Source organism: Ochotona curzoniae, unplaced genomic scaffold (genome assembly GCF_017591425.1).
Source record: "Ochotona curzoniae isolate NIBS_2020 unplaced genomic scaffold, NIBS_Ocur_1.0 contig_2599, whole genome shotgun sequence".
Lineage (NCBI taxonomy): Eukaryota > Metazoa > Chordata > Mammalia > Lagomorpha > Ochotonidae > Ochotona > Ochotona curzoniae.
This window is the reverse complement of record NW_024465520.1, coordinates 10,831,705-10,845,762: the sequence shown is the minus strand read 5'-3', so window position 1 is coordinate 10,845,762 and position 14,058 is coordinate 10,831,705. Positions and strand designations below refer to the sequence as shown.

The 14,058-nt window shown below is 41.0% G+C and overlaps 1 protein-coding gene across 2 annotated transcripts in view; it reads left to right on the top strand.

The window, feature by feature from the left end:
• The window catches only part of PLCH1 (phospholipase C eta 1), a 197,626-nt gene extending 184,718 nt beyond the window's left edge, over window positions 1–12,908 (top strand). The window contains exons 17-23 of one of the 2 annotated variants that reach the window (XM_040974930.1): window positions 807–931; window positions 3,858–3,942; window positions 5,334–5,480; window positions 5,702–5,781; window positions 7,391–7,450; window positions 7,879–8,233; window positions 10,834–12,908. In XM_040974930.1, the coding sequence (XP_040830864.1) occupies window positions 807–931; window positions 3,858–3,942; window positions 5,334–5,480; window positions 5,702–5,781; window positions 7,391–7,450; window positions 7,879–8,233; window positions 10,834–12,908 (2,927 nt within the window). The remainder of the gene's footprint in view (window positions 1–806; window positions 932–3,857; window positions 3,943–5,333; window positions 5,481–5,701; window positions 5,782–7,390; window positions 7,451–7,878; window positions 8,234–10,833) is intronic. The other variant, XM_040974931.1, reaches the window with a different exon arrangement.
• The last annotated feature ends 1,150 nt before the right edge of the window (window positions 12,909–14,058 follow it).

The following is a 14,058-nucleotide window of genomic DNA, read 5'->3' as shown; positions in this document are numbered from 1 at the left end:
ATGTTAAAATGTTGGCATGTATTGCAACTCTTGTAATTATTGACTATTTGGTTAGCGTAGAATGTAACCTTCTGAAGGTGTACATATTAACTGAGACTAATATCAAGACCTGATGATTCCTTATTGTTGAGGTAAGGTCTAAGCATTTCCTGACACAAACTGTCTTAAGGAATGTGGGTGTGAGACCTGCTGATGAAGTTAAATTCCACCTGGAAAAACTTTCAGTTAATCCCTTTTAGTCAATGCAGTCGTATTACAGAACAATGTTTAGGAAAAAGGATCATGCTGTCTTTGGTTCAAATGATACTTTCATTTGGTTTTGCTTGTTAAAATTCTTCTTACATTTTCCATATTGGATTTATAACAATAGGATAAAGCAAGTATTGATCATGTGTCTTTAGGGTTTTAGGTTTTTCCTTTTTCCTTGCTCGGCTACTTGTTTAATTTCAGTCCTTTTTGTTATAGTCACTGTATACTATATGTTGGGGAGTTTATTGAACCTGACATAACTGCTCCCCTTTTTTATTAGCATGAAAACAACGCTCTTCTTCCTCTCTACCATGGCTGCTAATTGCAATGCTGAAACTTGCTTGAAATACATTCATTCCTCTAGCTACTGGGAGCATGGATCATAATAAAAATCACAGCTGTGGAAATGCCAGCTGGTGGTGCCTTCTTTAAAAAGCATGCTGATAGCTTATGTGATAATCTCTTTGCATGAAGAAACTGATGTTACTCAGTATTTATGTTTCCTTGTTTTAGAAGCTTAAGCTGTGTGTATTATCAACCTCTGCTTACGTGGCTAGGTACTTTCAACCCTTTCTCTGGTGACCCACTTCCTGCTAACCCCAAAAAGCAACTCATCCTGAAGGTGATTAGCGGACAGCAGCTCCCCAAACCTCCAGACTCCATGCTTGGAGACCGAGGCGAGGTAAGCTTGCAAATGACTACCTGGCAAAGTAGCCAATTGTGGGATTATTTTATGGTGTTTAAAATTCATCTGGAATGTCTTCAGGGGTGTGTGAGTGTGTAAATGAACATTCAGCTCATCACATTTTAACCAGCTTACTGTAAACCACATAGAGTCTCGCTGGGCTACAATGCCTTGTCTGTTCTGGAGGAATGAGGAACTATTCTGGTCACAATCCAAGTCTGATAGAAGCAATGCTGAAATTAGGGTGCAAATAACAATGCTATTATTAATGGGAACATTGCTAAGAGCATATTTTAATCTCCCACCCCTCAACTTTTGCAGCTCTAATCCCTGTGACACTCCAGCCTCCCGCTCTTTAGCTACAGGCTGGTCCTTGTACCTGCTAAACTACTATAGCATAATTTTTAAAAAGATTCTCTCTGGGACCCATGTTGTGGCAGAGTGTCTAAAGCTTCCACTGCAGCACTGATGCTGGTATCCAATGTGGAATGCCACTTAAAGTCTCAACTGTTGTACTTCTGATCCATCTCTCTGCTGATGTGCCTGGGAGAGCAGTGTTAGCTTACCCAACTGTTTGGGCTCCTGCCATCATGTCAGACACCTGAATAGAGTTCTTGCTTCCTGGCTTCAACCTGGTCTCTGCCACCGTTTAAACAATGAACCAATGTTTGGAAGAAAAATCTCTGGCTGGCTCTCTCTTCCCCCCCTCCTCCTTCTCTCCTTCTCCCTGTTCCCCTCTCTCCACACTCCCTTTCTCCCTTTTTCCTTTCTTCCTTCCTATCCACAGCTTTCCCTTTCAAATAGAATGAATAAAATCTTTCTTTAAAATGTGGCTCCCTTTGGGACCAAGTCCCCTTTCTTTACAGAGCTATTACAATCTTGTTCCATTCCATATGGTTTTGACATTCTTCAGATTCCTTTTTCTGCCTATTTAGTTAGTGAAAAGACTACATATAGCCATTTCTTCTTTTTCATTATTAAAAGGAGAGTAAGAGAAAGAGAGAGAGGAAGAAAAACTTACATACAGTCCTGGAAATGGTCAGGGCTGTGTTGGCCAGGCACCTGGAACTTCATCCAGTTCTCCCACATGGGTGACAGAGGGCCAAGCACATAAGCCATCTTCCACCACTTTCACAGGCAGATTGGCAGGGACCTGAATCTTGACTCAGTAGTCACAAGGTGGCAGTTTAACCCACTGCACTGTAGCTCCAGCTCTGTCTTCATCTTGACATATTTGGGCATCATACTTCTAGCTCTTACTCTTAGAAGATATCACAGCCCAAACTCTTATATGTTGTCTATTTTCCAATATATTTTTAAAATATTTATTTTATTTAGTTGAAAATTGGAGTTACAGAGAGGGGGAGTCAGAGAGAGGAAAAAAGAGCGTGCTTGCGGGAGAGAGTGCTTCTGTCCACTGGCTGACCCTCTCAAATGACTGCAACAGCCAGGGCCAGGCCAGGCTGAAGCTGGAAACCAGGGGCTTCATTCCGGTCTCCTGTGAGTGCAAGGGGCCAAGAACTTGGACTATCTTGTACTGCTTTCCTAGGTACGTTAGCAGGGTGCTGGATTGGAAGTTGAGCAGTGGACTCAAGCTGGAATGCTGACGTTATAGATGGCAGCTCAACATGCTATGCCACAGCACTGATGCCTATATTCTAAGATTGAAAGAAATACATTTTCTTTTTCTTCATAACTCTGTTCCCTTTAGATTTCCTTGGATGAGCTGTGACTTCTCTGGGTTTTTGTTCCATTGTCACTCATTAGATCTTGTGCCAAAGGTCACTTACAGATGACCAACCATGCAGCATTTCTCTTCCCCTCCCACTCATCCTGCCCTCATCCCTCACACCCTCCACCCCCACACACACACACACACACACACACACACACACACACACACACACACACACACACACACACACACAAAGGAGATGGAATTGAGCAGCGAAGCCTACATACATGTAGTTTTTATGTTACTTTTAAATCCTGTCCTTTAAAAAATCTTCTGATTCTTTGTATTTTAATGCACAGTCTACATTAAAGCTGATGAGCCAGACATGGGTGGCTTGATTAGTTTGTTGTGCCATTCAGTTTAAGACACATTCTATCCAGGGTTCCTAGAAAGCTCCCTTCACCTTTCCAGCCCTATCTTACATCTTCACAACTGATGGCAAACACAGTCCTTTTCACAACAGACTCATTTTGTCTGTTTTCAAATATCCATTAAAAAGCCTCTTTCGGTAAGTATGTTTATGCCTGGCTGGCCTAACATTGTCTGTCTGACATTATTTTGATTTTTAAATGCTTCATTATGAATATTCTACAACTTATTCACGTTATTCATTATAAGCATTTAGGTTGTTTCCAGTGTCTGATTGTTAGCCATACAGCTTTTCTGAGCAGTTGTGTATTGAAATAAATTTCTGTTCAATATGTGCCCTGCTCTGAAATTGTAGGCTCATTACAGTGTTATTAAATATTGGCAAACGGTGTTTAAAAACTTTTTTTCTATTTTTGCCTCGCATATCTGAATCACCTCATCTAGTCACATTTCTCTCCTAGTAAGTTCCTGGTTCGGATACAGACATTTTAGCCAATAATCTCAAGTTAACAAATATGTATAGAAATGAATACATTTGAAGAAATATTTACTTTATTTGAGAGGTAGATAGTGAGGGTGGGTAGAGGGGAAAGTGGGAGAGGGGAAAGAAGGAACAAGTGTCGTCTCTTGGTTTACTTCCCAGTGCCTAAATCTAGGAACTTCTACTGGGTCTCCCATGTGGAAGGCAGGAGCCCAAATACTCAAGACGTCACCTGCTATCTTCCAGAATATACATTAGCCAGAAGTTAGAACCAGGACCACAGTTGGCACCAGAAGAAATGTATAATTTTTAATAGTGCTTTCTCTTTATTTATATAGATTATTGATCCTTTTGTTGAAGTTGAAATCATTGGATTACCAGTAGATTGTTGTAAAGATCAGACCCGTGTGGTGGATGACAATGGTAAGATAATGATCTGTGTTCAGTCTTAATGAGGATGCTATAGAACTGGACTTTGCACTGGAAAAAACTGTCTATGCAGTGTAGCAAAAATTCCATAAAATCTCTGAGTTTGTTGAGATGTGTTCAGCATAGTAATAGGAAGTAATGCATGAACTATTTTGATGGTGTTATAATCTAGACTCAGACCTTGAAGTCTGTGCAGCTTCATTAGTAGAGTATTACTTAAGATGTAACATGACAGAGAGAGCATTCTTCATAAATTTTTATATGTGCTACCAAAGGGTTAGTACTAGCATTTTAGACTCAGAAGTAATGGAGAAGTAATGAAGAAATCAACGAAAAGATAATTTTGTCTCCTTTTCTGGAAAGATCTGATTTTTCAGTCTATTGTTTTTTCATTAGCTTGAGGAGTTTTACAGGACTAAGTAGTTGATATCTTCTGAATATATACAGTTATTTGAACTTATCTCCATTTTTTTATAAAGGAGAAAAATGTGTGGAATATTTGAATATTTTAATCACCTTTAATAATTATTTAAAGGGAATTTTACTGAGAAATAATCGTAATCTTGCCATCTATTATTTAAGTTAAGCTATATATTTTATATTCATTTTCAGTGGTTATAAAACTATATCAGCTTTCATGCAGTTAACTCTTGCTTTCTTGAAGCGTCTGGGAATCAGCAGTGCACAGTCCAAGATGGCCCTGTCACTCTAGCTTATGACCTTAGGCCCATTATCTTCTTTTGAGCATCAGTTTCTTCAAGCATAGTTATATATACTAAATTTCTTACCTTAAAAGTGAGATTGTGTTGTTTGTATAATTTTTAAAAATTATATATTCTTGAAAGTCATTTGCATTTTTTCTTAATTAGAATAAGAACAGAACCCAAAACCTGTCCTTCCTTTCTTAGAGGATGTTTGTAATAATTAGGATGATATACGTATAGTGCTGTTGACACCTGTAAAACACCTTTACAAAGTCACTGATGTCATTACACCAGCAGACTCTTTGGGGTTGGGGAAGCATGATTCTGCTGGGAGAGTGATGTTCTTTATTGCTTTTGCTCTTAGATCTTTATTACAGATAGTTTTCCAACTTACTAAGACATTCTGAATACTAAAGAGCTTCCTCTCCAATTCAGTGGGATGGCGATGATGAATAGACTTGATGTGATCATTTGTAGGCAATTTTGTTATCAATTACTTTCTAGCAAAGTGGTAACTTCTGTAGCTTTATTTTGGTATGTCCTCCTGGAGTAGCTCAGTCATCTTTACAAGTTTAATAAACATCACAAGCAATTTCCTCCGTCTGCTTTGCAGATGTTGCTGCCGACTCATTTCCAGCCAGGCCTTTGCTTTCCTGACTTTTCTTTTCTTATTTCTCTGAGGCTTTAACCCCGTGTGGGAAGAAACACTGACATTTACAGTACACATGCCAGAAATAGCTTTGGTTCGGTTCCTGGTGTGGGATCATGATCCCATTGGACGAGACTTTGTTGGACAAAGAACAGTGACCTTCAGCAGCTTAGTGCCTGGTAGGTGTAAGCTTGCCTTTTCTCTTTGACTGATCTTCCTTTTTCTCTGGAAGAGTCAGTGTAAGATATGTGAGTGTCATGTGATGTTTAATATGTGTCAGAGGATAAATGCAACCTTAACTTGCTTTGTAAAACGGAAAGAACTATGGTCAAGTCAGATGCTTCCTTCTGTTGTGCCCATGCCAAAGTCTAATGCAAGATAATGTTCTTTATTCCATCAGGTTATCGCCATGTCTATTTGGAAGGCCTGGCAGAAGCATCCATATTTGTCCACATAACAATCAATGAAATCTATGGAAAGGTAAGAAGGATGACAGGGGTGAAAGCCACATAAATGACATAGTCCTATAGTGGGCTAAGTCACTAATGAGCTACGTGCAGAAAAGGAATGAATATTTTGGGAACTTTGTGCATTCCCAGTTCTGCCCCCACCCACCAGTGCTCTTTGTACTTTCTGGATATGTACTCATCTCTTCCTCCCAAGGCCGCCTCTTGGCTTCATGTAATCAAGAAACTGATTATGCACTCAGCCATATGTTTATTAGGACAGTGATGATATATTTAAAGATTTGTTTATTTAAAAGACAAAGTTATAGAGAAAGAAGGAAAGTCAAAGAGAAGAAAGAGAGTGAGTGAGAGAGAAACAGGTGTTTAACTAGTTCATTCTTCACATAGCTGCAATGGCCAAGGCTAGGACAAGCTGAAGCCAAGAGCCAGGAGCTTCATCCAGGTCTCCAAAATGGGTGGCAGGGGCCCATTCTCTTGGGCCATCTTCCATTGATATCCCACTCACATTGACAGAGAGCTTGACTGGAAGTAGAGCTTCCAGGACTTGAACTGGTGATGAACTTTAAAAAATCGTAAACTTATCCATGGTATTCAGAAGAAAGAGCCCATTAACATGTGTCGTAGTTCTCCCTTGAAGTTTGGGAATCTGTATGTGGTCCTTTGGTCATGTCAGGTCATTGGGAACTTGGCCGGTGGTATGAATTCTTAGGACCAGGTGTGAGTTGGAGGAACTGTAAAAGCTTTAGGTGGAATCTAACAATGTCTAGTGTTGCTTGTCAGAAAGTCTGTATATCCTGGAGCTGCACCTCCAGAAATTGTATACATCCCTGCGTCAGCTTCCTCATCTGCAAACATGGGATTAAAACAGAAACGACTTCATTCACACACACACACACACACACACACACACACACACACACACACACACACACACACACACATCTATATATAAACACAGATTATCCCTAGAAAGCTATCTGATGTATAGTAGGTACACAAAAACCTTGGCTAATGTTAATATTATTGTAACCATAATATAATTGGTAAGAGATGCACCATTTCATCCTGAATTAGGAAATATATGTTTATTCGTTAGACCATAATTTCTAAGAATAGTGAAGTTTTATGACATTCTATGTTTAATCATGAATTTTTGTTTGCTTTGGTATTTGAGATCTTTCCTTTGCCCTAAATAGACACAGATACAAACAATGACTTTTAAAATGATTCTTACATCCTAAGAATCCCAGGATAACTATATAATATCTCTAGTATATGAAAGGAAACAATAAAATTCAGAATTTGCCTCAAACTTGAGCCAGAAATTAACATGAAATTAATAAATATAAAAATTTAAAAAAAAGTTCCATAGTCTTTCTCTTTACTCTCCTAAATGCGTACCCATTTTTTTAAGTATAGTTTTATTACCTTTAATATGTGTTCACATTTCGGGTTGTGCATACCATACTGCGCTAGTGTTGAGATGACCAGTGAACGTAAGACTAGCCGTCACCACTCCTGCGAGAGATGGCGTGTAGACATATGTGCATTTGCGTGTGTGTGTTTACTTGAGCCTTCTCCATCGAGCCCAGACTGTGCTTTGTTGTGTTTTTCCCTTGCAGTGGAGCCCTTTAATCCTCAACCCCAGTTACACTATCTTGCACTTTCTAGGAGCTACAAAGGTAGTTTCTCAGCATGGTGCTTTGCTCTTGCTACCTCTGTCTTGTTGATCAGTGATGGCAGCATGCATTCTCGGGTCATTCCATTCTCCTGTTTCCCTTTTGGAAACACGCATCTGGCTTGCTTTAAGGTGGCTGAGGTTTTGACAGTCTGTTCACTGTGGAAACTCTTTCCTACCACTTGTGACTCCTGGGTAGGAAACTTGTGATAAAGTTTGGCTGTGACGATGGAAGGCTGCCTTGCTCGAAGAGTAGGGTTAAGGCGTGCATGCTGCTGTGCGAACGTGCTGCGGTTCCTCGGTGTGCACGTTCTTCCGTGGCTGTGGCATTTCCCTTATGCATTCATTCCTCACGGAGCTGTCATTCCTCAGGCAGGTCGTGGGTGAGATGGCATTCGCTAAACTTGTGGTGGGGTCCTTTTGTGTCTTCAGAACAGGCAGCTCCAAGGTCTGAAGGGACTGTTCAACAAGAACCCTAGACACGGTTCTTCAGAAAACAGTTCCCATTATGTTCGGAAGAGATCGATTGGAGATAGAATTTTGCGCCGCACAGCCAGTGCTCCAGCCAAAGGCAGGAAAAAGAGCAAAACGGGCTTCCAAGAGATGATTGAGATGAAGGATTCCGTGTCCGAGGCTGCCAGAGATCAAGATGGCGTCCTGAGGAGGACCACGCGGAGTCTGCAGGCGCGCCCTGTGTCCATGCCTGTGGACAGAAATTTTCTTGGGGCTTTGTCGCTGCCTGTACCTGAGCCGGCAAGAGACGCCGAAGGGAGAGAAAACGCACTGGGTGAGTTGCTGTAGACTTCTCTCAGGACAAACCCTTCTAGGCTGCAGTTTAGTTTGGTTCCCATTATGACCTGGATGACATTCTGAATTCAACATAAAACTTCATAAAAAAAAAGATGTATTTTTTTTTATTGTTGCCATCAAGGCACAAAGACTTCAGACTTTGAAGGACAGTGGTTGAAGAGCCATTTCCTTCTCACTAATAGCCTTCAATAACGCTGAAATCTGATGATGGTGAGGGATAAAGGGCCACCTTCAGACATGAGGACACGTGTGCTTTGGTCTGAGAGGGCTGTGCAGAGTTATGGAAGTTGAAAGCCCTAGGTGGGGAGAAGTCCTGATTTCCCAACTGGGAACCCTAATTACTCCTTGTTGTGAAGTTGAGTAGAATTATATTATTTCTGAAAACCCGAATTTTGTTTGTGTAACTTTCCCCATCGTGTAACACATATTTCCATAGTTGGACATATTTGTGGGGTAGGAAATGCAGGTGTCAGAAGCAAGCCAGCTTCCTGACTGGTCTGATTTCTTAAGACCTTTCTCTCCAGCGGAAGAGTTTCTATGAGCTCAGTTCTGCAAGTGCTGGCTCTTGGCATGAACAGACTTGCCTGTGGCTCCTGCCTCCTCGTAGGCTTCACAGACAGAAACCAGGCACTCACCTCCCTTTGCTTTAGTCTACCCACATTTCTGACTCCTATCGAACTCAACAATTATGGATTATTTTCCAAGGCACCAAAGAGCTCAGCTAGTGTCAGGGAATCCCTTTCTCCAATCCTGAATAATCTGAGAGCCCAAACTGCGTTCGTTGGAAGTATCTGGAACAAATTTTCCATTAGTAAAATCATTCCTTTTTATATGACCTGATTTCAATTATTTATTTTTCCACAAATACCGTTTTACGAATCTTGATTTTTATTGTAAAATGTTCAAAGTAGATAAATTATTTTTTAAAATTTCTTTTTATTTGAAAGGCAGAATTTCAGAGAGAATGAGAGATAGAGTTGACCTCCTTCCCCTGATTCACTCTCCAAATGTCTACGATGGCCAAAGTTGAGCTGATCCAAAGCCAGCAGCCGTGATTGTCTTACAGGTCTCCCACATGGGTGTAGGAGCCCAAGACTTGAGCCACCTTGCACTGCTTTCCCAGGGTATAAGCAAGGAGCTGCACTGGAAGTGGAGCAGCTGGAAATTGAACCAGTACCCATGTGGATACTGGTGCTGCAAGTGGAGGCCTAGCCTACTAAGCCATGGCACTGACCCCAATAAACCCATTCTTAGATGGATTTTATGAAGAAGGAAAAAAAAAAAGACTTAAAAGAATTTTGCTCAGAACGACAGCATACAGAGGATGAAATATGTCCTGGAAAGTCTTATTTAAAAACCTCCACTGGGGAAATTAAACCTATATTCAGTAGGAAGTGAAGGTAATTAATCTTATTAATGCCAGTTAAATTGTTAATACCATTAAGAGTTAGAAAGCAATCTGGAAGCAATATTTCTTTTATTTAAAAGTAGTTACATAATTTACAGATAAACCATTTGTATGTTAAATGGTAAATGTGGAGTAATGCAAGTTATGTTACGGGAGAGAAAGAGCATGCAGAGAGAAAGCAGAATATAAGATTCACACAATATTTTTGCCCCTTCACAAAAGTTACAGTGACTGGTTGGATGGTAATATCATGGTTTTTCTGTTTAATACTTGCAGTTTAAAAAATTGGCATGATGATGTTTAGTTAGGGAAATATTAAGTCTCACAAATTTTTCATTCATGACTCTGACAACATTGAAAAATCTATTGCAATTCGCTAAAAGTAGTTGAACACCTGATACTGTGTTAGCGCTACGCCAACCATGATGAAGTATCTAAAATTACTCTGAGTTGTGTGTCTACAAAGACATTTGTTATAGTTTTAGTTTTCCTGACTTTGCCTGACATGTTATTGACTCATTTTTTTGGGGGGGGAGAATTCAACATTATAAACAAAAATGTTTCTCAAAAATTAGGTGTTGGTGGTGACAAGCTTAATGAGCAACTGTTTGTAATCTAAAGTCAGCAGATATGGATATTTTCATGTGTTTATTATACCTTCCAGCTGTTTTAGAAATTGATTTGTTAAATCTTTGGCCAAAATGTTCTAAAAATGTACAGTTTGTTTTTTTAAAGACTAATTCATGTGAACTTTTGAAAGCTTATAGTCTTTTGCTTACAGGTACCCACAGTACTTTGTGTAACAGAGCTGTCTTGTTCTGTTTTTATTGCCATGCTTCTGTGTAGTACAAATCTGAATAGGAAACAACCTAAGGTAATCTTCACTGTAAAAGTATGGTAACTCATTGACATTTTTGAACAATAAATATTACATCCTTAGCAGATGTAATAGATATTCAAAGGGAACCTCAGCGAAATTCCTATCAATCTATTTTGCCATTTATTCATCGCACAGACACTTTGTTACAAACCTCAGCAATCCATGATTATAGTCCGTCACAGTGTGAAAGATTTACATTCTCCATTTGTCTGTCTGAAGACAAACATGAGTGTTCACAGTTCTCCTTATACTGAAACATATCACCTAAAGTATTGTTTGCTTTCTTCAGCAGAAGATGATGGCAGAAGAAAGGGGAAGACAAGTGTAAAAGACTCACATTTTCCAAATTTCAACAGAAAGTTGTCCTCCTCCTCCAGTGCTCTCCTCCACAAAGACAGCAGCCAAGGGAACACCACCATTTCTCCTGCCAGCGGATCTATCACGAAACAGAGGGGAGAGCCCGGTCCTGAGGGAGGGAGAAGCCAACCAAATGTGACAAGAGGTTGCCAGGAGAACCACCGTCCCAAAGAAGCCCTGTCACCAAGGTGGCATGTGGCTACTAATCCTGCAGTTGGCCTTCCCCGGGAATTGCAAGTGGTGAAGAGCCAGCAGAAGGGCAGTGCTGAGGGCCTTGGGGAAGGGGCGAACGTGCTGTCGGGAAGCATGCTTTCTCAGAGCAATCTGGAGATCAAGAACCTGGACGGGAACAGAGAGCAGGGCAGAGCTGCAACCTCCTTCTCTTTGTCAGATGTCTCCATGCTCTGTTCTGACATCCCCGACTTACATTCTACAGCTATTCTTCAGGAGAGCGAGGTTTCCCATCTGATTGACAATGTCACCTTAACAAATGAGAATGAGCCGGGCAGTTCTATCTCAGCGCTGATTGGTCAGTTTGATGAGACCAACAATCAGGCTAACTTCACAATTGTTTCTCAGCTTCCCAGTAGCAGTGTGATGTCAGGCCATGGGCCCATGCCTGCCCTGGGCCCAAGCACACCCTTCAAGCATGGTTTTTCCAAGGAAAAATCCAACTTGTCCTTCATGTGCTCATCTCCTGAGCTGGGTGAAGGCTTGAATTCTGGGACCACCAAGCATGCAGTGCACACAGTTCCTTGTGAAACTACCTGTGCTCCTATCTCAAAAGCCAAACTAGATGTTTCTGCAAAGGCCAAGATAAGGGCTGGGGAAGGTGACACGCCTGAATCCCCTACTACTTCTTGTGATTGGGTACCAAGAAGTCCCACCAAAGGAAGGGACTGGCAAAAGGTTAAGGGCTGCAGCCCTGCCACCTCCACTGACCTCACGCTGGACAATGCAGTAGTTGACCCAACCCTCTGTTTCAATTCTGGGGAAAGCAGTCTGGTGGAAGTGGATGGCGAGTTGGAAAATCAGTCTTGGACAATCTGTGAACACAAGAGAGAGGGCACAAGCCTACTTGCTTCTCCCTTAAAATTGAACTGCAGTGAGGATGTGGCAGAACATTTTCAAAGAGGCTTGAAAAATGGCTACTGTCAAGAGACCCTCCACCGTTCTGTCCCAGAAACATTCCACAAGGTTCAAGTTGTTAAAAATCAAAGTATTTCTTGTCTAGCCTATCAGGGTGCTGGTTTTGTGCTTAACCACTTCTCAAATTCAGATGCAAAAACAAACCAGATCCCTCTGCCCCAGCAGTCTAGTGCTCAAGGTACGCATGTCCCTGGAGCCGAGCACTCGACACATCCTCCTCTACCTGCTTTGAAACTACCCAGTCCTTGCAAATCCAAGAGCCTGGGAGATTTAACATCTGAGGACATTGCCTGCAATTTTGAGAGCAAATACCAGTGTATTAGTAAGAGTTTTGTTACAACTGGTATTAGCGAAAAGAAAGGCATGACTGTGAAAACCCAGTCTCTGGAGCCCTTAGATGCCCTGACTGAGCAGCTTCGGAAACTGGTGTCTTTTGACCAGGAGGATGGCTGCCAAGTACTGTATTCAAAGCAGGATGCCAGTCAGTTTCCCAGGGCACTGGTCAGAAAGTTGTCATCGAGAAGTCAGAGCAGGGTACGCAACATTGCCAGCCGTGCTAGGGAGAAGCAGGAAGCCAACAAGAACAAAGTTGTGAACCCCGGCAACGGGACACGGGTGGTCTTTAGAAACAAGCCCTCAGTGCCGGCCCCAGCTGTGAACCGCCACTCCACTGGCTCCTACATCGCAGGCTACCTGCAGCCTGAGAAGGGCAGCCTTGAAGGCCGAGGCATGCCAGAGGGGGCATGCGCAGCCCTTCGCTATGGCTATGCTGACCAGTTTTGTTCAGATCATTCTGTTTTGCAGACTGAGCCAAGCATTGATGATAAACCAGAAATTTATTTTCTTTTGAGACTGTGAATTATACATCCCTCAATGTTTACAATGTATTCTATACAATATTGGAGTTCTCAGTTTTCAGTAAATATGGTCATTGGTGTTGAAATGACTTGCAGATGTCTTTTTAAACTTGTATTTTGGTGTTCCTTTGACTTATGTGTTCTGCTGATGCATTTGTGTATTGATTTGTATGTTTCTCCTTTGGGGTGTTGTAAACTCTACTGGAATGAAATGTGTGCATGCCCTGGATATGAAACTTCTTAACAGCGTGGGTTTTGGTGTACATACATGTCACCACAATGCTCCACTGTGTCCTCAGGTCACGGTCACCCACATCTTTATTTTAACTATTGCGACAACGAAGGGATGACTTCTTTCGTTGCAGCGGCTTTTGGTTTTTCCTTAAGCATTTTTATAAAAAGGTTAAAAGTGATTCAAAACCATTACCTTGCCTTTTTTTTTAGATTTCTTCACTCTACCCAAAATGAAAATCCAAAGGGGATCAGTGGGTACTTCCCTTACTCGCTCCCCAACTCCCTGTTTAGAATAGGCTGTGAGGGTGTAAGGAAGAAAGGGGATTGCTGTATATAAAGACAAAACTGTTTTACATAAAGTTTGTTACATATTTTTGCTAATAGCTTTATATGTAACAATCCAGTTGCCAAGGTATTTGTTGTACATTTTAATTTTCTGATACATTACAGGATGCACAAATGATGGCTTTCAGAGTGGCAGGCTTCCATTAAACTCTAATAATAATAGTAACACACGTAGAAAAATTGCCCAGTGCTGTCAAGAAAAAATATTTTCTCACAATAACATCCAAGTGGATAGATAAGTAGAAGAAACCTTTTTCCCTTTGGAGAAAACACCTAACTCTATTTTAGTACCAACATGCGTTATTTCCACTGTGAACCCATTTTTAAACTGCATGTTTGGATGTCTCTCTTTGGTTTTTTGTACCATTAACTGCAATGATGTCCTTCCCGGAATTCATGAAAATATAATTAAAGTGCAGATTTTTAAATACTTGGTGAATCTTCTTTTTTTGCTGGATGGGGTATGATTGAAATTCATACAGTGATTCTTGCTTGTCTTACTTGTCCATATTTTCCTTTCCACATCGTTGCAACTGAACAGGAAATTCTTACTGCAAGGATCAGTTTTAAGC